The sequence below is a fragment of the Labeo rohita genome, chromosome 20, assembly GCF_022985175.1.
Source record: "Labeo rohita strain BAU-BD-2019 chromosome 20, IGBB_LRoh.1.0, whole genome shotgun sequence".
Taxonomy (NCBI): domain Eukaryota; kingdom Metazoa; phylum Chordata; class Actinopteri; order Cypriniformes; family Cyprinidae; genus Labeo; species Labeo rohita.
The window spans coordinates 4,206,726-4,232,895 of NC_066888.1; the positions used below are offsets into that span (position 1 = coordinate 4,206,726).

The window sequence follows — 26,170 nt, forward strand, 5'->3', positions numbered from 1 at the left end:
TACCATTTTACCTTTGAGCGTGACCCAGTACTGCCTCCACTTGCGTCTTGTTACCAGTTCCAGTTTGCGGTCCTTGTGAAGGGTAATTAGGGGCTTAAAAGCCAACCAACCAGCCCTCCGCACAACACCTTGCTCCTTTTCAAACAGGAAGTCCATTTGCTCCAAGGAGCCCATTGAACCACTGCTGCTTTCTCCTTCACCCTCCCAGACCTGGAGACCATCAGCAGTTCCACTGCTGCTGCCAGTCTCGAGTCCCTGCATAAAGTTCTCATAGATGTTCTGCCTCAAAGCAGCACCCTGGTTCTGCTGCCCAAATGGGCCTGTTGAGGAGCCAGAGCAGTCCAACTGTGTCTGGGAGGACATGGGATTCCAAAATGGTTTGGATTCTTCTAGTGTTCCCCCAGCTCCACAGCTAACAACATCTGTAAAGTCCAGAGTACTAGGTTCCTGAGGTTGGGTAGACATGAAGTGAGAAGAAGATGGCAAATGTTAACATGTACATGTTTTACAAGGTTGACACAATGTTGTGAATCCTTTCACATCCTTTGCTCAGTCTTTAATCTTCCTAACAACTCCTAACAAATTATGGTCAATCCAACAAGCATGTTATTTCGAAACAGCTGTAATTTGTTGTTTCAGAGAGGTATGCCTTCTAAGAATACTTTACAGCATTGAAAAATGTCAAGTTCAACTAAAACAATTTTGCTACCAGAACACTGAACAGGAAATGAAATTTTAAGGAAGGCCTGCTCTGATGACAGATTTACACTAATCCCCAATACACACACAAAAAATTCTTACCTGCAGCCTTCGCTTCTTCCTGCTCAGACTTCCCGTCCAATCGCTGAGGCGGCGGATGCGACTCTTGAGCGAGTCTTTCCTTGTATTGCCATCAGGAACCGGTTTTCTGCATGGCAGAGTTTGTGAGTTGTAATTCTGGGTGTGTTGACTCTTATCCTGGGAGTTCACATCCAGGGACGAGGTCAGTGAGGCTTGGAGGTGAGGACTGTCCTCGAGCTGATCCGCCGCTAGGATGCCAACGGTAGGAAATGGCACAGTCATGTTGGGGTTTGTGTAAAGGTCAGATAATCCATTATGTTCCAAATGAAGGAGCACAGAGTCTCCAATACCACTGTCCTCCTCAGCTCGGTTAACATTGTACCCATTACTATTGCAGTCACTGCTGGCATACTGACTGCCATGAACCGTGGTTTGGCAAGTGAGGTTACCTATATGGTTCTCAGACGGTTCTGTATTGTAACCATTAAAACATCCAAAGTCCACAGTACGTGTGGATGAGAGTGTGGTATATCCACTACTGTTGTCCGAAGGTTGTCCGGTGGTGAAGACGTTATCACACAGATCTTCCGTCCCATTCCCCCAGGGTGAGTCATACCATGAGCCCTCAGAGCTAAGAGAACTTCCATTACTGGCCCTTTGGGTAGCATCAACGGGTCCACTGAGACAGCTGCCTAATGACAGCTCAACATCCGGCTCCCTTCGTGCATTGGTAAATTCTACCCTCAGACTTCCATCCTCACGAAAAAGAACTTTGGGACTGCTCTTACTATCTTTAAGCTCAGAACCGGTGCTCCTCATAGGGGCCTGGAGGCCTCCAGTCTGTTGTCTGTAGCCTACAAAGAATCCATTTCCTTGAAATAAAAGGTTGTCATAGTCTCTTTCGCTCTCTAAATGTATTTTGTCACTAGATCCCCCCCTTAATGCAGTCATAATGATGGGAGATGTGAGGTTGGCTGTTGTTGTGTGGTGATCCATTTTTGGCTTTGTATCCAGAGGTGCTCTCAGAGCTCCTCCACCAAGAGTGTGGAGAGAGTGCCTCCTCTTTAGAAGTGTGCAGCTTGAGGGAGCTAGACTTTCCTTTACCAGGGATGATGAAATTGCTGTACTGACTATCTGTGTTTCCCATTTTTATCTGTGAGGAAAATGGTAAAGAAACATCAAGGTCAAATTTACATATTCCATGCATTCCATGCATTTAACTTTCTATTTATCCATGTACCTACACATAAAAACATACGCTTTTAAAACAACAGTATTACATAGTAATGGAGTTACCTGTTATAAAGCCAGTTGTAAGAGCGCACAGTCCTTCATATTTCGTATTCCAATGCAATAGTCATCCTCTTTTCCTAACGTTGTCTACGGTTGACTTCTGTCTGCTCCTGCCTGGTGCAGCATCTGACTCTCACTGAGATCCTCCTCCCTTCACCGTCTCTCTACCACAGCTGTTCCCCTCTCTCTCTCTCCATCGCTCATCTGTGGAGAAACAGAGGAAGGGAGGGGCATGTGTCAGTAACACACAGTCAGCTCTTGTGTGTGCAGTCTGCAGTGGGAAGCCCCACTCCAACCCCCAACCCCAAATCTAAACAGACCTCACGCTTCTGTCCTGCTGCCACATTCCATGACGTAGCGCCGCAAGCTTTTACAAGAGCAGACTTCATACAACCTCACTGTTTATTTTCAGAATAGGAAATTCTTCACAATTTTCTTTATTTTTTGTCTGAACCATAATGGTTAAGTAACTCAATCCCTTCAAGCAACGTGTTTGGACTGTACACAAAATCTTTTGAATATGTTTGGGGTAGCATTGTTCAGTCTCAAAGCCAGAAGAGAATTTGCAAAAGATCCATAATGAGAATTTTATTAGTGGCAGAATGAAATTCTCCTGGCTGCTTGGGAATTCTCATATCCTGTGAACTTTACAGAGATTTAGGGGTGAGAAGGGACTTTGGGGCTCAGAGGCAGCCAAACAGTCTTGCCAGAGCAGCTCAAGAGGATATGGATAAGGAGGGGTCGGGGGAGGACTTAAGCACACACCACCCTAACCATGACCTCTAACCCTGGAGTGAGCACTGAATGCCGCCAACACCATCTTCTTTCACACGACCAAGCTTCAATGAAGCAAGGAACAGTGCACTTGAGATCCAGCAGGGAGGCGGACGGCTGCTTCATTATGAAAAGTACCAGCAGGCGGTGTGATGTTATGCTTCCAACACTGTGGCTTTGTATGAGACGGAACACAGAAGCAGCCAATAAGCTTTGTCGGTTCCAGACGCCGGGCCACAGAGGGCTGAACCAGGGCATTGTGGGATGTGTGTCCCGTTCCATTGAGAAAAGATGATCTGAATGGCAGTCGCTCACATTGTGAGCTTCTTTGTGTGTCTCACTGGCCATCTGCTGCCCCAAGGAGTGAGATCAGTCACCCTCGACCCGCGCAATTCACTCATCCCAAAAGAAGCACAAGACTGTGCAGTGCCAAACTTTACTAGAATTCAACAGACTGAGCCAAGAGCTACTATGTGATAAGTCAAAGGCACTTGTTGAAGGATGCATGTGTGGGTTTTGTTATGTATAGGTATTTTCCATCTGCTCTTGACACTGAACGTCACAAACCTTTCAGGAACTGAAATTGTGGCATATGTCTGCCACTTCTCATTCTTAGTTGTTTGGTTGTTTGACTTTAGAAGACTCTGAACATTTCCCATCAGTCATATAGACTGCTTATATGATACTTTTTTTCAATTATTGATCCAACTTACAATTTTTAGCTGATGTACAATGGTGAGAAAATCCCTTAGGCCTACACTCAAATGGTACAAAAACCATATCTAGAATAACTCATTCCCCTTTTCCACTAAAGCAGTTTGACTGTTGGTTCAGAGCCAGAGCCTAGTTTCAAATCGGTTCTTTGTCTTTCAACACCCAAAGCACCAGCTCGCAAACAGGAAAAGCGGTTCATAAGTAGCAACAAAACATTGAATTCACTGATGTAAATCCGCGAAGCCATGAACATCAATAGCAACGCAACATCAACCATTGTTGATATTAGGCTTGCTTGGGTTTTCGTCAGCGTGCACATCTGCTCTCCATTCCAGTATTAATTTCTCACCAATGAAAATGAGACAATAACAAAACAAAAACTCACTTTGAATGACAAAAACTTTTCGTCAACGAATAAAAACGAGACATGTTAGGGAGAGACAATTTGGGAAGAGATTCATTTAGAACGAATCTGCTGCGTGGTTAAGAGTTTAGATGTGCACATTAGAACTGTATCATAGCCTACTGATCTATCCGGTGGGACATAAGCTAGCGTACACTTGCTGCACATCTCATAAAATGTTCAAAAATGTCAATATCTTGGAGTAAGAGAAGGGCATGGATAAATTTGATGACACAAAAGAGAACTTCTGACGCACACACTCAAGCAGCGCCTTTCACACAGCACACGAGTACTCTTTTGTGTCTCATGAACAGAGAAATACACACAAAATTATACTGAATTGTCCGTTTTGACGAGTATTCATGTAAACACAGTCAATTATGTCTTAAGTGAGCATAAACAGTAGGGAGAATTTTGGATGTGTATCAGTACATTGTATCCGTGCATTCAGTTTTAAAAGGACGGCAGCAATTTAGTTGCTATTGTCTGTGGCACTGATGTTTACCAAGCAACAAAAGACAGACAGAAAATCAGTCACTGCTCTTGACTGAATCACTTTAGTAGCCCTAATACAGATTAATCTAAATTTAATTATATGAATAAATATATCTGCTTGAAAGAATAAAGAATGTGGTAAACAAGTTGTTATAAAGACTGCACAATTAGCCTATATAACCACGTTTCATTGAAAAGAAGACCATGTTCATATTTCTTTACGAGAAGTGATTTCAATTAATTTTAAAATAAAGGCATGTTGCATGTCACAGCAGTTAAATCTGTGTCTATCATGATAAAACCTTAAAATCAAACATACAATGAGTTTGGTAATTTTAGAGAAAGGCTTCATAAATGCATTACACTGTGACTAAACCCATTATTAGATTTTAGCTGACTACAACTACTGTAGATTTAGTCGACTAAAATCTTAATTGACTAAAACTAGACTAAAACTAAAAACAATTCAGATGACTAACATACTGTATGACTAAAACTAAATGCCATTTTAGTCAGAAGACTATGACTAAGACTAAATCAAAATTTGCTGTCAAAATTAACACAGCTCCATTCGCTGTCACGGTGCTCAGATGCCACGCGCCAGTCGGCCTGTGTGGTGCCGACACATCCTGTGCAAGCCCGGTGTGTTTGTGTTTGGCGCTGCCGAATTAGCTTTGCTGGAAAAGATGAGACGTATTCAGTGACCTAAGACCTGGCTCTGTGGTGGCTCTCTACCTCATGGAAAGGCAAACCGGTTCTTAGAAGGCACGCCAGTCAAACCAACTCCGAACCGACAATAGCACTGGCTCTGAACCAGCACCCAGTTCATGCTGGTGAAAAAGGGGTAATACAGACATGGGGTGGGCAAACACCCAGAATCCTCTGAAACTGTGGTGGTGAGATTTACACAGGCAAGTAGCATTCACATTTAATTTAAAAAGTATAAAGGTATAGTTACAAATTAAATACAAATTAAAGCAGGACAGTTTTATTGATTTATTATTTTCATTTTAAAGGATACCAGGTGCACATTCACATGAGCTTACTGTAACAGCCTAAGACAAACAGTGAATCCAGTCTTGCTGCTCTAAACCAATGAGCGATTATAGTTCTGCAGCCTGATATAAAACACGTGCACATTTACAAACACATTACACTCTGTAAACAGTGATTATGTCTTCCTGGCTCGAAGAATGAGGGCATTATAAAAGTATGTATTTTTATAAAGAACAACTCTAAGCGGTTTTGGGAGGGGTGGTTTTGGGTGGTGGAGGCAGCTGGCCGCCTGGAAGACCATCATGACTGGGCCTCTTGTTTGACCCAGCATGCCATAACTACCAGCACACCACGTTTAAGACAAACTACCACACCAAAGACAACATACAGCACCAAGGAGAAGGGACAGAGAGAAAGCTTTGTTGGTTCCAGGTGTTGGAGTGTGATCGTTTGATAAAAGCAAGAGGCTGGATCAAAGTAACAGACAGGAAGTGTGGAATTGCTCCTGCATACTTAGAACACACACACACACACACACACTTTGATTCCGAGATAATATTTTCTGAAACATAGGGGTATTTTATGTTTCATGGCATCGTGTAAAAGAAGTGTGCTTAATTGTACTTGTAGTGTATTTATTATTATTTAATAATATACTTAATATTAAAAGTATATAAAATACAAATACAAAATACAAAAAACTTCAACATTAAAGTATATTTTAGTTTACCATAAACCTTACATTCAGAAGTGCACTTTAACAATGAAAGTAACTATAAATTTACATGTAAAGACGTACTTAAAAGGGCCAAAAAAGCAATACTAATTTCATATTATTTCATTTAAAGGTGAAGTTCACTTCCAGAACAAAAATTTACAGATAATTTACTTACCCCTTTTCATCCAAGATATTTGTCTTTCTTTCTTCAGTCGTAAAGAAATTATGTTTCTTGAGGAAAACATTACAGAATTTCTCCATAATGTGGATTTCTATGGTGCCCGCGAGTTCGAACTTCCAAAATGCAGTGTCAATGCAGCTTCAAAGTGCTCTCAAGCATCTTACCTAGCAAAATGATCTGTTATTTTCTAAAAAAAAAATTTACAATTTATATACTTTTTAACCTCAGATCCTTGCGAACTCTGTGTAACCCGTTTTTTTTTTTTTTTTTTTCTCTTGTGTGTTTTAATTTTTCTGATAATCAAATACAGGCATTAAATATTTATTTATTTTTAATGAAATGAAATTTATTTGTTACCAGTTGAGTTTTTATGTTATTTCTGTTATTATAATTTCTGCATTTAATTGTTTAATTAAATTTGCCAGAAATAGGAATATTTAAAACCTACATTATACTGTACAAAAGTAATACAAGACTAATACATTTCTGTTACACGTTAAACCGTACTGTTATTTTGACAGGTTGCCGGTTAGTTTTTGTGTGTATGATGCTAACTTTCTCAAATGAAACGGTAAAATTTACATGAAGTGACTCTCACAGCAGTCTGGAGATGAAGTTCATGCGTTTATGTCGTCATATAATGAGACGCAGAGGCCGAAAATAACTGCGAAGCGTCACGTGTGCTTCATTATTCGTGTAGTAAACAAAGCTGCGTCTCTGCCATTCATTCATACAGAGCCAAGCAGAACATGGAGGATTCATATTTAAACCGTCTTGTTGCGTTTTAATATTCACAGACGTTAATCTATATTGCGATCTATAGGGGCCACCCCCAATATAATATCAGGGAAACACTGGTTAGGGTAGGTCGAAAAACTCCCATCTTATTTTCCCCTCCAACTTCAAAATTGTCCTACGTCGCTGCAGAAGTACCAACCCAGTGTTTACAAATTGAACGTGCAAAGAAGATCAAATGACCTTTACAAAAAAAGATAAAACAGCAATGTAGGATGATTTTGAAGTTGGAGAAGAAAATGAGATGAGAGTTTTTCGACATACCCTAACTGTCAGGAATGTGAGTTCACACAGAGCTAGACGAGATGAGCATTTGAGGTTTAAAAAATATATAAATTGTCAATTTGTTTCGAAAATGACCCATCGTTTTACTAGATAAGACCCTTCTTCCTCGGCTGGGATCCTTTAGAGCCCTTCGAAGCTGCACTGAAACTGTATTTTGGAAGTTTAAACTCTTGGGCACCATAGAAGTCCACTATATGGAGAAATTCTGGAATGTTTTCCTCGAAACATAATTTCTTTACAAAGAAAGATACGAACATCTTGGATGACAAGGGGGTGAGTAAATTATTTGTAGATTTTTGTACTGGAAGTGAACTTCTCCTTTAACATAAACATAAACTGTACCAGTTTTTAAGGTCCAATTCTCAGTATTAACTAGTTGCTTATTAGCATGCATATTACTAGCATACTGACTGTTTATTAGTACTTATTAGGCACATATGCATGACCATGTTATAGATCCTGAACATGGTTCTGGAACCTGAATCAATACCTAAACTTGTCAACTACTTTACTAACTATTAAACAAATTAGGAGTTTGAGGGAAAACAGTTAATAGTGAATATGTGTTCCCTAATCTAAAGTGTTATCATGTAAACTACAAAACATTTTAATTTAAATTTACATAACATGCAATTAAGTGTCCAAAAACATTACATTAAGTTTTTTAAAAGTATATTATTTCTGTAATAAGTTCTTTTTAAAAAGCATGCAAAAGTGCACAGCTTTTTCACTGGGGAAATCGTAGCATAATACAACACTATAGTACATTTTCATTTAAATTTAAAAAAGCAGCTGTGTCAAAAAACATTTCATTCGGTTGTTTTAAAGTATTTTATTTTTGTAATAAGTACTCGTTTTAAAAAAGTATGCAAAAGTGTACTTTTTCACAGGGGAAATCGCAGCATAATACAACACAAGGCAATACAGGAAATAGCTTTTCCATTTGCTTTGGCTGCTGTTACGTCAATAATGTCAACAATAATTGACAAAGAGATGTCATGGGCCAAGGTCTGTGTGCTATCAGACACAGCGATTACCTAAAGCAGCACCAGCATCAATACTAACTGAATATACTGTAAAAGTGCATCAAACTGCTGCCAATTTCCAGTAAACTGTTTTTGTTGGCGCTAGACAGCAGTCCAGTCAAAAGCAATTTGTGAGAATACGCCGCAAAAACGAGGATGGCAGTTTCCTTGAGAGATTTTGCTGATGTCAGACTAGTGAAGAATTTGTTTAGCTTTGAAGTTAAAGGTTCACTAAGTAACTTAAATTTTAAGAAAACATTGGGAATGGTGCTTGCCCATACAAAACTCACCACCTTGATACTAGGGTGGTATAGGTGGTTGCTAAAGTCGACAAGCCACACAATTTGAGGTATCTGTAGCATTTTGAAAAATACCACTACTAATTACTTTTACCTAATGTTTAAGTGTACATATTACAGGGCTCACTGCTTTTTTTTAAAAAGCACCAAAATACTTTAGTTCACACCAGAGCCGTGAACCGTTTGCTACTTTCTATTGCTAGTCACAGCAGGTGGTGTTAGTGAGAGGGACATTCTAATTCTAGAAAGCATGTGATTCTCATAAGCACAAGAGTTTCATCGCTATTTTTGTTCTGATTTCCTGAAAGAGAAAGGAAGAGACTGTGTGCAAGTGTAAAAAGTAAAAACACTAGCATAAAAGCTCAGACAAGGACTAAAAGGCATACAGTTTCATTAAAATGATCCAAAATACATATACATATCATACAATGGAAATATATAATGGTAGAAATAAATATATGGTAGAAGGTGTGTTGCATGCCTTTTCCTGACAGGAAAGCAGTTTTGTGCGTCACAGAACAATCCATAGCGGAAGGAAAGCACTGTAGGCCACTGTGAGCAAGCTCACAGGAAAACCAGGCCGAAAGGGGGTAGATATGGGTAGGGGACAGCATCTGTGTGCACTGGGCCATTTCTCATGAGAAAATGCAGGGATGCTTGGATAAGGCAGGTCTGGAGGGAACGGCACTAGGACACAGGAAGCCAGACTCGACCTGTTTCCTCCCACTTCCTGAGACAGAGACTCTTATAGCCTGCCTGTGGGCAGAAAGGCAGAGCGCTGCACTGGGTCAGCACTGGGATGGGTGTGTTCTTCCAGCTGCTTCCTCTGTTCTGTTTTGTAATAAACATTCAGCACTCAGAACCAACTGAACTAAATGTCTATGAGGAGTTTGTCTTGGTTTTGCTTCATCATTTCTGAATTACACAACTTGCTGGAATTCTGTGGGCATCGTAAGCATCCTTTATAGGATGTCAGTCCAAACGGCTTTACTATGGCAAACTAATGCTCTAGTCATCACCTACTTGCATTCAAAAAAGACCAAAATCTACAAATGTCAGTCAAGATCATATTTGTGACCCTGGACCTGGGTATATTTGTATCAGCTGCCAAAAACACATTGAATGGGTCAAAATTATATTTTTTTTCATGCCAAAAATCATTAGGATATTAAGTAAAGATCATGTTAAATATATCAAAACTTAATTTTTGATTAGTAATATGCATTGCTAAGAACTTTATTTGGACAACTTTAAGGCATTTTACTCAATATTTAGATTTTTTGGGCCCTCAGATTCCTGATTTTCAAATAGTTGTATCTCGGCCAAATATTGTCCTATTCTAACAAACCATATATCAATGGAAAGCCAGAATCAGAATAAATCTCAAATTCAAAATGTTCACCCTTATGACTGGTTTTGTGGACCAGGGTCTCATTTCAATTATATAGTTTACACCAGCATCATAAGTTTGGCTTCTTTAGTTCAAATCAGACCAAAATCATTTTGTACAGCTAATGCTATTAGATGATTTCAGTTGTAGAAACCACAGGATAATGATGTCCACTTAAGGGGGTCATCAGATGCCCATTTCCCACAAGTTGATATGATTCTTTAGGGTCTTAATGAAAAGTCTATAATATACTTTGGCTAAAAATTCTCAATGGCAGTGTAAAACACCCTTTTTACCTTGCCAAAATCAGCTCTGCAAAAATTTTCAAAAATCATGTTTTTTCATTGTGCATTCCAGTTAATCTCAAACTGCAATAACTAAAAAATACATCTAGTACAAAAAAAAAACACAACCAAAACATGATAACATAATAAAAAACATGATTTTTGAAAATTATCTGTTTATCTGTTTTTGTAAATAAACTTCATTTATAAAAATTAATTAAACTTTAACATTTTTGTAACTATGAAGTTGCAATATAGTATTTTTAAAATATATTAACCTTGAATGTAATATCAAAAAACACTACAGTAAAATTATAATCAACTACATTACATGTGTTTTAGTCAACATATAGTAAGTGTACTTCTTTAAAGCATGACAAAATATTATTAAAACATTATGATTAAAAATGTACATTAAAGTACTACATTTTCTTATGAATATACTTCCAAAAACACTACAAGTGCACATTTATTTTAATTAAATGCTCTCTTTTTTTCACAAGGGATCTCTTGACTTCTGACCACACGGCATTCTGTTTTCTGAGGCTCAGAAGACGTATACATAAAATGGCAATGTACGTAGATGTAGTTTTTGGATTATTCTCATGTTTTTGCAGTTTTTGCAGTTTATTGCAAGGCTGTATTCATTGGGACAGTACATTTTACTCTGGAGGACTAACATTTGGCCACTGCTATGTTTTAGCACCTGACTCGCACCAGCTAACCACACAAACACACAGTTGCTGCCCACTAATAGGCAGGATGCTGCGGTTACAGCCAAACCTAAGCAAACACAGCAACCCTACACCTTAAACAAACTGAAACACAAAAAACCAACAAACTCCAAATGCATCTTTCTTCAAAAAATTCCAAGTATTTTATTATTTGCTTAGATTTCATTACTAGTATTATCAATGGCCATTAATAATCAACAATAACCATGATTTGTTTTCATTAGTTGTTGCAGTGTACAAGTCTAAAGCTCTGTTTTACAGCTGGTATGTACATCCCTCTCAGGTAATCCGATCACAACTGATCAAGCAAAACATTTTGCTCTTTAAACCTGGTAGTAACATACGTCTCAAATGAGTCTCCTCGTGGTCAAATTTCAAAGAGATCTCTGATTTCATGAGTACATACATCATTTACGTCAGGTTATTGGTGCATGATTAGGCCAAACATCGAAAAAGTAAAAAACAAGGCACTATTCAAGCTCAATGATTAGTTCATTTGCTGTCTTGTGAGCAGTGATACCTCTGGAAATGCAAAACTGCTTTCCTGAGTCTAACATTACACCAAAGACAAATTTCACCAAGGTACGGAACTGAAATGCCCATTCTCTTCACCGATAACAGACCAGCCTTCCAAGTATTTCTCTCTCATACTGACAAAGAAAAGAGTTATTTCCTTTGGCCATAGACTGTTCTAGAGCCTTTTCCTGTCAGTGGGCCACTGACCAATCAGAAAGGGCCTTTTCTTTTTAAATGTCACATAAAAATAAGTCCACCCTTCCATGTTAGTTCCGGTTAGGTAGTTTGGGTCAAACATGCATGGGAACAAGGGTGGTGGACTATTCCTTGCAACACTGATGATGGCAGTTCTGCATCTTACAGGATTTATACAAGGTGCTTAAAGTACTTGAATTTGACTTTTTGAAATTTAAGGCCTGGAAAATCCTTGAAAATAGGAATATTCCTGAAGAAGTTCTTAAGAGTGCTTAAATTATTGAAAGACAATGTATCTATGAAATAAGTGTTTAATTTTTCATATATCTTTAATATCTTTTAATGACAAATTCACACAAATTAAAAAACAAAATACTTTTTTCACTTATTGCAGTTAATAAAACTAGCAAGCTAAGCCAGTAGTAGTACTGACAATTCACTGTTTCAAAGCGCTCCAACTGGATCACAAATCATTTGATTCAAATCAGAACTTTAGATTGCATATTACGAATCACTTGATTCAAACTGGGACTTCAGATCACGCATCACAATTCATTTGATTTAGATTGCGACTTTGAAGTAGGTTCACAAATCATTTGATTTAGGTTGGGACTTCAGAGTGCGTATCGCGAATCATTTGATTTAGATTGGGACTTCAGAGTGCGTATCGCGAATCATTTGATTTAGATTATAACTTCAGAGCAGGTACGCAAATCTTTAGCTTCACATCGGAAATTTGGAGCGCAGGTCGCGAATCATTTGATTCAGATTGGAACTTCAGTGCAGGTTCACGAATCATTTGATTCAGTTGATTCGATTCATGAATCACTTGATTTGATTTCAGTTAATAAAACTAGTAAAAAAAAAGTAACAAAACATAAAACTAGCAAGCTTAGCCAGTAGTAGTACTGACAATGTCCTGTAAACATGGCTGAAGATGCTAAAAGACAAATCAATTGAGTGAGTAATTTATGCTGCAACCACTCTGACTGGTTCAAACTTGTAACTTCAATCATTCATTTCAAGTGATTCACTAGCAAAAAAAACAGATCAAATTAAAAGAGCCAATCATTTTTTAATTTTCAACACTGCCTGTAATAATTTTAACTGATTTTTTCGAAACTCTGAATCATTGCGTCGTAAAGTGATTTACTGTTTCGAAGCGCTCCAACTGGATCGCGTATCACAAATCATTTGATTCAAATCAGGTTTACAGATCGCATATCATGAATGATTGATTCAAATTGGGATTTCAGATCATGTATCATGAATCATTTAATTCAAATTGGGACTTCAGATTACCTATCACGAATCAGTTGATTTAGATCGGAACTTCGGAGTGCGTTTCACAAATCAGTTGATTTAGATTAAAATTTTGATTCAGTTTATTCAGTTCATGAATCACTTAATTTGATTTCAGTTAATAAATCTAGTAAAAAAAAAAAGTAATAAAACATAAAACTAGCAAGCTAAGCCAGTAGTAGTACTGACAATGTTCTGTAAACATAGCTGAAGACTGTCGGTGCCTCGTGGACCTTTCCCGATCCCACTCTCTCTCCCCCTCATTTCTACTGTCCTGTCAAGAAAAATGGCAAAAAAAAAAAAAACATGGCTGAGGATGTGAAAAGAACAGATGAACCAAATAAACTGAGTGAGTCATTTATGCTGGAATCACTTTGAAGCTAAGCCAGTAGTAGTACTGACAATGTCTTGTAAACATGGCTGAAGATGTGAAAAGAGGAACAGATGAACCAAATCAATTTGAGTGAGTCATTTATGCTGGAACCACTTTGATTGATTCAAATTTGTAAAAACAGATCAAATTAAAAAAATTAAAAAATCATTTTTTACTTTTCGACACTTCCTGTAACGATTTTTAAAAGCACCTAGTGATGGGTGAAACTGAGTTTTTCTAAACTGAATCATTGCGTCGCAAAGTGATTCACTGTTTCGAAGCGCTCCAACTGGATTGCATATCAGAAATCATTTGATTCAAATTGGGACTTCAGATTGCGTATTGTGAATCATTTGATGTAGATTGGGACTTCGAGGTGGGTTCACAAATCATTTGATTTAGATCAGATCTTCACATATCGCAAATTATTTGATTCAGATCGGGAATTTGGAGCGTGTATTGCAAATCATTTGATTTAGACTTCAACTTTGGAGCAGGTTCGCTAATCTTTTGTTTCACATCGGAAATTTGGAGCGTGGACAATTAATTATTTGATTCAGATTGGAACTTCGGTGCAGGTTCACAAATCATTTGATTCAGTTAGGCACTTCAGAGCGCGTATCGCGAATCATTTGTTTTAGATCAGGATTTTGGAGTGGGTTTGCAAATATTTTTTCCATTTTTTTTTATTATTATTATTTAACAGTAGAAAACATCAAACCATTAAGGCAGTACAGTTACAAATCCCTTACAAAAATTAATCGTGGTTACATTGTTTGATAAGTGAGATCTCTGATTGAAGTCCTTGAAAATCAAAAAAGTAGTGCTTGAAAAGTCCTTGAAAGTCCTGGAATTTCATTTTACAGTATCTGTACGAACCCTGATCTTAAGAATTAGCTTAGAATCTCGGTTCTTCTTCTTCCTAAACAAGAACATCCACTAAGGGTTTAAGTATGCTTCATTTACTATGTTCTGCTCTGCCTAGTCACAGTTGAGAGTGCAAGCCTTTAAAAATGTCCTCCATTCATTGAGTGCAAATGGATGTTTGGTGTGCGCAAACTAGTTAACTTTAGTTTTTGAGCACTTGATACGCTCACATATGCACTGCTGTTTCCACAAACACAAAAATCAATTTGATCATGAAAATGACATCACACAGACTGTCAGCGAGCCAAAGCGAAAAAGAGACAAGGGAAGTATACGTTGGGCTAGTGAAAACTCATCTTCGGATCCAAAAGACACCTCTGTTGGTCACATGGAAGTTTGTAGAGTCAGCCGCACCCTTGTCGGCTGGTGCTCATTAAATGCTTCATTTCTAACGTTTACTGAAGTAGTTTTCACATTCAGTCATCCTCTTCTGCAAAAGAACCTCCTCTGGGCTGAAAGGAACATGTAAACAATCCCAAAAGGACCCTTCGCTCTTACATAACAGAGCTGCATATTGTGGTTCCTGTCTACACCAAAAATCTGATCTCACCACCGGGAATTTAGGAGGCGTGCCTCTTACACAACAGCACGAGCGCTGGACAGAATGGAAAATATTGCTGGAGAAAGACTCATAGGCATAGTCAGAGGAGAACACGTTGCATGTCCTTTTGCAGACTTCAAGTGTCCTGTACACATCCGAATGAATTACTAGGTAGTTGTACTTGCTAAAGCAAGTGTCACAACTGCACATAGTGTTGATGCGACATCCGCTTGAGAAGCTGACTTATCTTGTGATGCATGGAAAACTAAACTTTATTGTTAAATATAGTTGCAATGATGAGAAAAAGTGTCAGTTACAAAAAATAAAGTTGCAGAAATAAAGTCATTACGCAAAATAAAGTCTCATCATGAGATATGTAGAGTTCCATAGCAATGTTGTTAGATATAGTCGCAATGAATAAAAATAAAGTTATAATTCTGACTCACTTGACAAGTCATAACAACAAGATGCAATTATATGAAATAAAGTCAAAGTTATTTGATATGAAGGCTTGGCTTACATAGCAATGTTGTGAGATACAGTCACAATGAGAAAAAGTGGTAAATACAAGAAATAAAATTGCAATTCGAAGATACAGTCACTTTGTCATCATAATGACGAGAGATAAAGTCACAATTACACAAAATAAATTCGCAATTGTGACATTATTTGACTTCCATTGCAATGTGACACACTATACTCAACTTAAAACTACTTTAAACTAATCGTAATTTTGCAAATACAGCTTTTATGAGCATATATTGATTGAGAGTCTACATGTAAAATTTGTAACTACTCATTCATTATGAAATCATTTGTAGGGAAAATTGTTTTAAATGGTTAAAAAACACAGTATGCATCAACTACAGTTAATAGGGGTCATTAGATGCCCATTTTCCACAAGTTAATATGATTCTTTAGGGTCTTAATGAAAAGTTTGTAATATACTTTGGTTAAAAATTCTCAATGGTTGTGTAAAACAACACTCCTTTTACCTTGCTAAAATCAGCTCTGCAAAAATCATTATGTTCTGGTCGAGGCTGCTTTAAATGCAAATAAGCTCTGCTCGCCCCGCCCCGCCCCTCTCTTCTTGCTGTGGATTGCCGCGCCTGTTTACTTTAGCCGCATTTAGCCGTGTTTAGCCGCTAAATTTGCTAACTAGCACATTATTAGGAAAGGTGATCGCAAAGATTCATAAAAAAACCCTTATACTCACTTCTGCTGTAAGTGAAGCTGGATCACAAATGATTTGCGCAAACATAGACGGATATATGTAGATCGGGAGGCGCATTCCCTTCACAAACAAACGTAATCCACTGCATCTTCAGCAGCTCAGATGTCGGGAGTAAATGACGACCACTATGTTCATTATTACATCCAGCAACACAACACCTCAATCGCTCAATCAGAGATATTCTTGTCTAATTTACATCCCTGCTCTGGCATCGAAACAAAGAGGACGGACTCTGACAGCTGATCTGAGGTAAAACGCTCATGTCAATTAACTATCGTGGGAGCGGCTTCTGTCAGTGTGACGCCACAACGACAGGCATCTGAGAATGGCTCGATTTGAAAAACGGGATATTATTTTTACAGATTAATTAAAAACCACTGCATGGATTTTTATCATTACAGGGTAGATTTGTACATGCACTGCCAACACACATTAATGTTCAAACAACATGTAAAAGTGAACTTAGCATCCAATGACCCCTTTAAGAACTTAAACAAATGTAGGGTATAACAGGGTAAAAGGTGCCTTTGATATTATTTTCCTCGAAACCACTAGATGGCAGAAAAATGTGGCGTAGCACTTTCCAAAACATTCGCTTTTCAAGATGCACGTGCAAATTTGTCTGATCCTTGATGAAATTGCGGAAATCAGTGCAATGTTGATTTTTTAAATTGCGGAAATCAGTGCAATGTCGATTTTTTAAAATGTTGTAGATTCGCTAAAATTAATGCATGTATATTGAGAAAAAGCTGTTCACAAGCTGTTCCTCTCAGCGCATCCTCATCTGGACTAAATACAAGGCATATTCTTCTCAGCGACTTCTTCCAAAAACGAAAGTATCCAACGTAAAAACGTTGCTGAGTTGATGTGCGCATCAAACCAAACAGCGCATGAGCATGATCTAATTAGACGTAATGAGCTCAGAGGGGAAAAACAGGACATGGTATTGGTTTCATACGGATTACTTAAACACAGAATATGTGTTTTCGATTAAACTTGCTTCATTTAAAACTAGACATTTCAAGCTTTCCATGGATATAGCTCTCATGTTTGTGTGTCATGTATTCGCTGAGTTTTAGTTCATTTTAGTGACGCATTTCAACTGGATATTCACGGAGACTGAGAAGACTGAAAGGACACCCTGTATATTTTATTTATTTTAAAAAAACCATGAACATTTGTGGATATGTTGAGCGTACACAAATAAAAGTAAACATTCTACAGATTCAGGTGATGTATTACTTTTATGTGTCCAATTAAAATTGAGGGAGCAATTCAAGGTCTTTTTGCTGTCATCTGGAAAATATGCGAGTGCTCCCGCCAGGACCTTAGCCGACCCCAGGACGTTAAATAATGAAAGAATATGTAAAAGTATGGTATTTGGGTAAAAAGCACCCCTGCTGTTTTGGCTAAAAGGCACAATAATTAACATGATAATTAATAGAAGGCTGACTTTTCCATTTGTTGACATGACACAGTTTGATTCAAATGGTAAATATCATATGTTATGCTGGGTGTCCATCTTAGAGATAATCACCAAGTTTAAATGAAACCATCATATTTAAAAACATGATATTAATCATATCATATAATAAAATATAATTTATAGTTACTACTATACATCTATATTAAATTATTATGGGATCTCCTTCAATGCTTTTGGCCCCCTATAAGTGCTTCTGCACTTTTTACATGGAAGCCAATAAAATGGGCAAAAACATTCCATGAACTTACACTGAATGAAGGACATAAACCATATCCATGGACCAGACACTGATCAGGGCTGGGTCTTTTTTGACTTGGACAAGTAAGTAAACACCCAGAGCATCCAATTAGTAACACCCACAACACCCTAGCAACTTCTGTATGAGCAAACAGCACTTATATGTCTAGTTTTACTGTGAATTATGGGTCATAGAAGTTCACAGAAAGTCTTCATGGGAAAATGGGCTCTGTTTAATGCACATTAAATCCTTAATCTCGCAGGATTTCAGAGCTCCCAGTTTACCGTTCCACCATTTAAGACTATGGATTAACTAGGTTTCTCATAGATTTTAATCATTATTTAAAACAATATTCTAATGATATCTGTGATAAGAAAAACAATAATAAAGTGATTATTGCCAATGCACTGTTTAATGTAAGTGCTGATTTAAAACACCAGAGAGTAACTATTGCTGTGATTACCAGCATAGGCTAAAGACACTGTAATAATATGTAGTCTGACTAACTTGTAACCAAATGTTTGTGGTTTGTTTGAAAATGCTGTTGCAAACCCCTTTATTCACACCCTGCACTTCCAGCAAACATCGTATTTCCGCAGGCTGGCCAAAGCCCTGGTAAACACTTGTCTGGATGAGGGAGAGAATAAGAGTCGTCTGTCCTGGAAACTGCAGAGAAACGCTGCATGTGTAATTAAAAGCAGCTGTGGCTGAAGGCTGATCATTATACTGGGGGGAGGCCTGGGAAAAGTGGATGATGTCATGAGGAGCCCATCTTAAAACCGTTATATGTAGCATTCTGTGTTTTACTTAGCAGTTCGGTAAGGGATGAGAAAATGTTTCTGTTTATCACCAGAGGGTTGGAGCATGCTGGGAATAAAATCATCTCTTAGTCTGTGGTAAATCTCATTAGAGAAACCAGAGAAAACAAGCCGTTAAAATAGTGATGTCCTGTTAATTTTCTCTGACTGAAAACAGAAGCGTTTCTCTTCGAATTCGTAGTCATCTTTTGAGTTTACAGCAACTCTGAAATTATCTAATAACGAGGGGCACAAAGACGACACACAGGCGCACAGCTTTCCCAAGGTCCATTATTAAAACACAAGCGGGATGCTGATAAGATCATATTTTACATTTAAATAGCAGAGCGGCTGATTCGAGGTCCTTGAGTTTCCAGTGTGGTGTGACCACAGTAAGCCCCCGAACCACTCAGTGCCCCCCTCACCCAAATGGACGCCTAGACTAACCGACCTACGGCTCCCAAAATTACAGTCATGGGCACACAGCACTCCTCATTACTATGTGCTATATAACTAAATCTCCCCATTTCTTGGAAGCTCATGAGTCCGCGCGAGACAAGAACACCATAACTATACAGGCTGATGTAAATGCATCCATGTGTTAGATAATAAGACTTTGTCTTTACCATAATGACATAACACAGTATCGAGGTTTTCACTAAGATGGTAGTGTCTCCTGTCTGGATACGTGCATATCTATTAACGCTTTTCCACAGAGGCTGGTGCCAGATCTGGAGCCCAATTGGGAACCGGACTGCACTTTTCCACTCAAAAAATTCCAGATCCTGGTCCCAAAACCTCTTGAACAAGGAAACATATGACATCAGTAGGTGGAGCTTCCACTACAGACCGCAGTTTGAAAGGAATCATTTTTAAAAGCCACTGGAGTTCAGGTAAATTAACAACATTAACAATTACAATTAATATCTAATTTCTGCAGTGGTCGGCAGAAGAAATCAACGTTTCTGCAAGAGATAAAAAGCAATTCCAGTCGTATGTTGGTGATGTAGAGGGTTCTGCTCCTTGGCAAACGCAAGCCGGTTCTGAATGAGTGCCACTCTTGGCTGAGCACCAGCTCCAGCTCCGGCACTTGCCCCAGCAGAAAAGCAGTATAAGATTAAAGGTGATCAAATTAGTGTGAGAACGCAATGATGGGAGTGGAAGGTTCTGCTGGTGATCTAGTACTGAAAGTGTGCAAATTAAAGAACAGACACAGTTGGATCATTTCCATAATGACCAACACAATCTACCAAGAGCAGCACAAATTCAGCCAAGGGTTGCAAACAAGCAGAGCTGATAACGATCCGGTGCAAATAATCTCCCGGCACAGGGGCCAGATGAGTTAAAGAAGAAGTCCACTTCCAAAACAAAGATTCACATATAATGTACTCACCCCCTTGTCATCCAAGATGTTCATGTTTTTCTTTCTTCAGTCGTAAAGAAATTATGTTTTTGAGGAAAAAAATTCAGCATTTTCCTCCATATAATGGACTGATATGGTGCCCTGATTTTGAACTTCCAAAATGCATCCCAAATGTGGTTGTAAACAATCCCAGCCGAGGAACAAGGGTCTTATCTAGTGAAATGATCGGTTATTTTAACAAAAATAATACAATTTATGTACTTTTCAATGTCGAATGCTCATCTTGTCTTACTCTGCCTAGACTGTTTTTTTCCGGTTTATGACAGTTAGGGTATGTCGAAAAACTCCCATCTCAAGTTCTCCCTCAACTTTAAAATCGTCCTATATCGCTGTTTTACCTTTTTTGTTAAGAGTGTTTGACCTTCTTTGCATGTTCACTTTGCAAAGACTGGGTCGGTACTTCTGCAGCGATGTAGGATGATTTTAAAATGACTTTTGAAGTTGAGGAAGAAAATATGATTGGAGTTTTTCAACATATCCTAACTGTCTGCCAGAATACACAGAGTTCAGGGAGAGCAAGACAAGACAAGAGTTTGAGAATAAAAAGTATTTTAATGTACTTTTTGAATGAAAATAACCGATCGTTTCGCTAGGTACGACCCTTCTTCATCGGCTGGGTTCGTTTACAATCATTTGGGATCATTTGAAGCCGCATTTAAACTGCATTTTGGAAGTTCAAAATCGGAGCACCATAGCAGTCCATTATATGGAGAAAAATCCTGAAATATTTTCCTCAAAAAACATAATTTCTTTACGACTGAAGAAAGAAAGACATGAACATCTTGGATGACAAGGAGGTGAGTATATTATCTGTAAATCTTTGTTTTGGAAGTGGACTTCTCCTTTAAGACCTGCTTTTTGGTCATTAAATAAAGGTGCAAATAGCATATTGACCACCATAAACCTTGCATGATGCATTTAAATACACTCCTCCCAATAAATTGTGTGTCTGAAAGGGAAACTCCTACAAATGCCATAAAAATAACTGTGTCCACACCTTTTTATCATAAATTTTTTACTGCATGTGTGTAGTAAATCCTGACAGTAGTTTTGTAATGCCAAAAGAGGGTTCGTGCTGGGGTAAGCTGGCCCTAAATGTAGATTTACAATATTTTATAGTTAAAGAAAGAACATATAGCAGCAGTAAGTATAACTTACTGAGATGTCAGCAGTATTTAAATTAATAACTCTTATTTTGATTTAAAAAAAAGCATAGTCTAAAAGCATAGTTATGGTACAGCAGGCAGTGCAGCAAGAAATATAGCTATATGGTTTTCAAGTTAGGTCAAAATAAAACACAAGAAAAACAGAGACTTGTTCAAGTGCTTCAGGGATGACATTTTTATAGACCAAAACCTGGAAACGAGTTTGCATTTTAGCATTTCAGTTACATTGTCCTGAATTCAGGTGGTTTTTTGAATTGATTATTGGTAATGCAAGAATCATACATTTTTGCTGAACACAGAACTTATTTTCTGCAACAATCCGAAGGAAAATTTCTATTGGGTTTATGTAGGTGGTGCTAACTTCCGGGCTAGCCTACAAAAATAAGTCATAACCAAAGCACTCTATTCAAGACACATTTAAAATCATAAAGTACGTTGGTTAAACATCTAGGATTGAGTATCTTTTTAAACTATTTGTTAACATTTTACACTGTATGTCTTTAATTTGCTAAAAAGAATTGGCTCATAAGAGTCATTTGTTTGTGAAACTGACTACGCTGGTTGTTATTTGTTTGTCTTTTGTGGACTGTGATTATGTACAGGGAAACCATTCCCTTTCAAAAAGAAGAACACATGAACCTGAATAACTAGGAGGTTAAACAGAAGCAAAGGTATCGACTACTTGAACGCAAACTATTCTTGCATTCTGTCACATTTGCACCTTTTCACTTAAGTGGTTAGACTGGGTTTGGTCCAGACTCCAGAATCAGCAAATTCACCTTAATCCGCACATGCCAACAAATTAAAAAGGGGGTTCGGGTTTGCTAAGGACAATGTTGGCCCTGTTTGAATTGGACTAATGTGAATTCCCTTTCACCATGTGTTGACTTTCCACATACGATCCCCGCTGGATGTTCAATGGCTCTTTGGCTTCCAGAGCTGTGGGTGTTCAGCTGAGCGGTCGGGCACGTGCTTGAGCTATTTGGTTTCATACCGGTGTTGAATGAGAGGAATGGATAAGATGTCAGACTTTCTACTAAATACAGGTTTAGTTTGGCTTTAATTTAAGTTTAAGTTAAGTTTGCATCATTGATTCTGTTACTGTTTAGTCATTGTGTTAACATGACAATTTTATACCATTTAAAATATTTCAGGCTATTGTCTGCCTTAAAAAGCACATTTTAGGCATTTTATTATATTTTAAGGACCTGTAGGAAACATATTCCTTTAGGAAATACAAATTTAGTTGAAGATGTATAATGTGCAAACACCAAATTAGTTTTCAAAAATCATGATGCACTCAACTCAATTATACAAATTTTCAGTCACAAATTTAAAAAGCCACTCTGTTCTAGTAACCGGCCTCTATAAATTTTGGCAGCGCTGGTCTGAGGGCATGTGGTGACACTAATTGAGTTGAGCTTGGCTAAAATAAGCTGTGAAGATGTTATCACGCCTTCTCCAGTGTTGTATCGTCTCCGTGGCCTTTGTGCAATTACATGCTTCTGCTGGGCCTCAACAAGCGGCCCAATGTTGAGCTTGAGCCAGGCTTAGCGAAAAACAACAGAACTCAAGGAGCACCAATGCCTATCGCATTCCTCCATCACAAAGAAATTGGGTCTCTGCACATGAAAATGGGGGTTAATTAGGGAGAAAATCCAACAAAAATTCCATACCGCAGCAGTTCAGACAGCTGGGAACAGAGGGTCCTTCTTCCAGCCCACAGCACAAAGGCATCAAGGCACTTTAGAGGGTGGATTAGGGCTGAGAGCCCGCAATGACTAGCAGTGGAAAAATGAAAACAGGAGAGACACGTGATGCATGCCAGGTCCAGTCTCTATTCTGTTACTCTCCTCTCTCCTTTTTTCAGATAAAAGCCAAGCGGCATGGCAATAATTACCTTTTCCAAAGCAAAACAAACAAAAACAGCTGGCTAACCTAGTCAGCAAACATTTCACACAAAAAGCCAAATGTTTGTTTGATGGATAATTGGCAATTCATTCTGACCGGTCAGTTAATTATCCTCGCATCAAAAAAATAAATGTTCCCTGACGAGAAAAATCTTATACCTTCAGTTTCTTCAGCACAGGGGCTGTGGAAAAAGTGCATGCCACATTTTGCTAATATTTTCTTACATATATATGTTATAAATTCAAAACTTAGTATTTCCATTTCGCAAAGTAGTTTGTCCTGACAGCAAAGTGTTTTCAGATACAGTTGAGGTCAAAAGTTTACACCCCCCTTTCAAATGCATGTTATTGTTCATTTAGAATTGACCTGAATAAGATATTTCACATAAAAGATGTTTACATATAGTCCCCGAAAGAAAATAATAGTTGAATTTATAAAAATGACCCTGTTCAAAAGTTTACATACACTTGATTCTTAGTTCTTATCGAATGATCCACAGATGTGTGTTTTTTATGTTTAGTGATTATTGTACATGAGTTCCTTGTTTGCCCTGAACAGTTAAACTGCCCACTGTTCTTCAAAAAAATCCTTCTGGTCCCACAAATTCTTTGGTTTTCCAGCATTTTTGTGTATTTGAACACTTTCCAGCAATGACTGTATGATTTTGAGATCTGTCTTTTCACACTGAGGATATGCAACAAAACAAAGGATATGTTACAAAAGGCTCAAACGCTCACTGATGCTCCAGAAGGAAACGCGATGCATTAGGAGCGGAGGGGTGAAAACTTTTTGAATTTTGAAAGGGTAAATTTACCTCAGGGTAAATTTAACTCATTTTGTCTTCTGGGAAACATGTAATTATCTTTTGTAACCTCTGAAGGGCAGTACTAAATGAAAAAATAAGATAATTGTACACATCTCCATTCTGTTCAAAAGTTTTCACCCCCTGGCTCTTAATGCATGGTTTTTTCTTCTGGAGCATTACAAAATTGCTGAAAAAACACAGAAATTGTGGGACATTAAGGATTTTTCTGAAGAACAGTGGGTAGTTTAACTGTTCAAGATGAACAAGGGACTCATGAACAAATATCACTAAACAAAAAAAACACAGCTGTGAATCATTCAGGTAGGAACACAAGTGTGTCAATCAAACAAAATGCATCAAAAAGGGTAAGAGGATTATGATTTATTGTTGGGCATTTAATTTAGTTTAACAGCAACTGTACTGGGATTATAACAAAGACTCCAATACATTCATGAAAAAAATAAACAAATAAACAGTAAAGCAAGAAGTTGTGTATTATGTTACCGTGAAACATTTTATGACCTGTTTTTTTATGTATCATTAATTATTTAATGATTTGATCTGTCATACTGCTTCTATTGTAGCTAAACAGTTCATTGTTTTGTTTGATTTTGTGATCTATTGTAACATTTATATTTAAATTTCATTTATATTTAAAGAGCATATATTTTTTTTTTTTCACTTGAAGTCCTGTGGCATGACATGAATTTTTTAAAGTCTAAATTTTCCATGTAGCTTCTCAGTGAATATGAACTCATGAAATATGAATATTATATTTAAAAATATACTATTAATTAAATAAATAGTTCTGAATAAACAAAAAAGAAAATAAAAGCTGCGTTCAGGTAATTACATTTAAATTTAAACTACAATACATCTTGATTTAATTTCAGTTAAGCATTGATTTCAATTAAACATTAGTTTTAGTATATTCTGTTAAACTACTCCTTTTTAAAACAGTAACTTCTTTTTCACAAGGGAAAAAAACTTAAAACCTTGCCCAAAAGCAGACTAATTAAGGTGTGTGCTGTTAAATCAATAAGACAATGACAAACCCACTGCCCTTGCTATCAGTGTAATGTGACCTTTGCAGCTGAGAGCTCACAATGCTTCATTAGTATTCTAGCGGAAAGGCGGCATGAACTCTGTAGCTCAAAAGGTCATCAGAGAATGCCACATTATTATGAACAAGCAAACAAAAAAAATCAAAATAATCTAATTTTACCTTGCTTTAGAGAAGTAACCTGTTAGAAATGTAACAAATGCACACATTGTAAAATGCGATGACACTTATATAATGCCAATAGGCTTATTCCTGACCCTTCAAGTAGTCTTTGTTAATCGAGACAGGTCTGACAAGCACACTAGTTCAAACTGGTGGTTCATGACCCAAAAACCAACCGCTGTTTACAATAGCATAAAATAAGGAGAATATCCTTACCATTTATTTAGATTTTTTTAAACACTTTTTACACTTTTATATAAATCATTTAGGTAGTGTTGGGTTGCTGCTTGATGCCCAATGTAAAATCTGCGTCCAAAAGCAAAACCATAACTAATGAATTAGTAGACAGAGCTTAACTAGCAAGGCCATTTTTCAAGCAGTTATAATCATTGCCATGCGTGCCGTTTGCATGGTTGTCACATTCTCATTGGAAGACACTGTCTCGTTGACAGAAACTTTGGATGGAGATCATATGCACAAAGACATTACAAGCCCAAATGACGCCTGGACCTGAATTCAACCTCAGAAACCAACCTCAACATTACGTTTCTACACTGCAGCTCCATGTGCTTGCAATTTACCAACAATTATCAGGTGCATTAGCATCACTGAATAAACTTGGCACGCAGATGCCACACTTTCAAATGTCCAGGTGCAGTTACCTGGCTCTTACGCTCAATTGAAATCAAACAACAGAGCAAATTTGTCACAATCAAGAGATGAAATCAAACCGCTTGTAAGCGGTAAATTTAGTGTGTAGTGACTGCAGTAGGCATGAGGGTTCTGTGCCAAAAGAGAAATGAGAATGTGTCACGATCAGTCACAAGAACAAATGACGTTCACTGATGTCATACTTGGATTAATG

General features: G+C 37.7%; 1 protein-coding gene across 1 annotated transcript in view; it reads right to left on the minus strand.

Moving 5' to 3' along the window:
* The window catches only part of LOC127183018 (rho guanine nucleotide exchange factor TIAM2), a 54,180-nt gene that overhangs the window by 24,230 nt on the left and 3,780 nt on the right, over window positions 1-26,170 (minus strand). Inside the window, 4 exon segments of the mRNA XM_051138804.1 lie at window positions 12-447; window positions 802-1,716; window positions 1,718-1,933; window positions 2,077-2,277. Of these exon segments, the coding sequence (XP_050994761.1) occupies window positions 12-447; window positions 802-1,716; window positions 1,718-1,927 (1,561 nt within the window). The 5' untranslated portion in view covers window positions 1,928-1,933; window positions 2,077-2,277.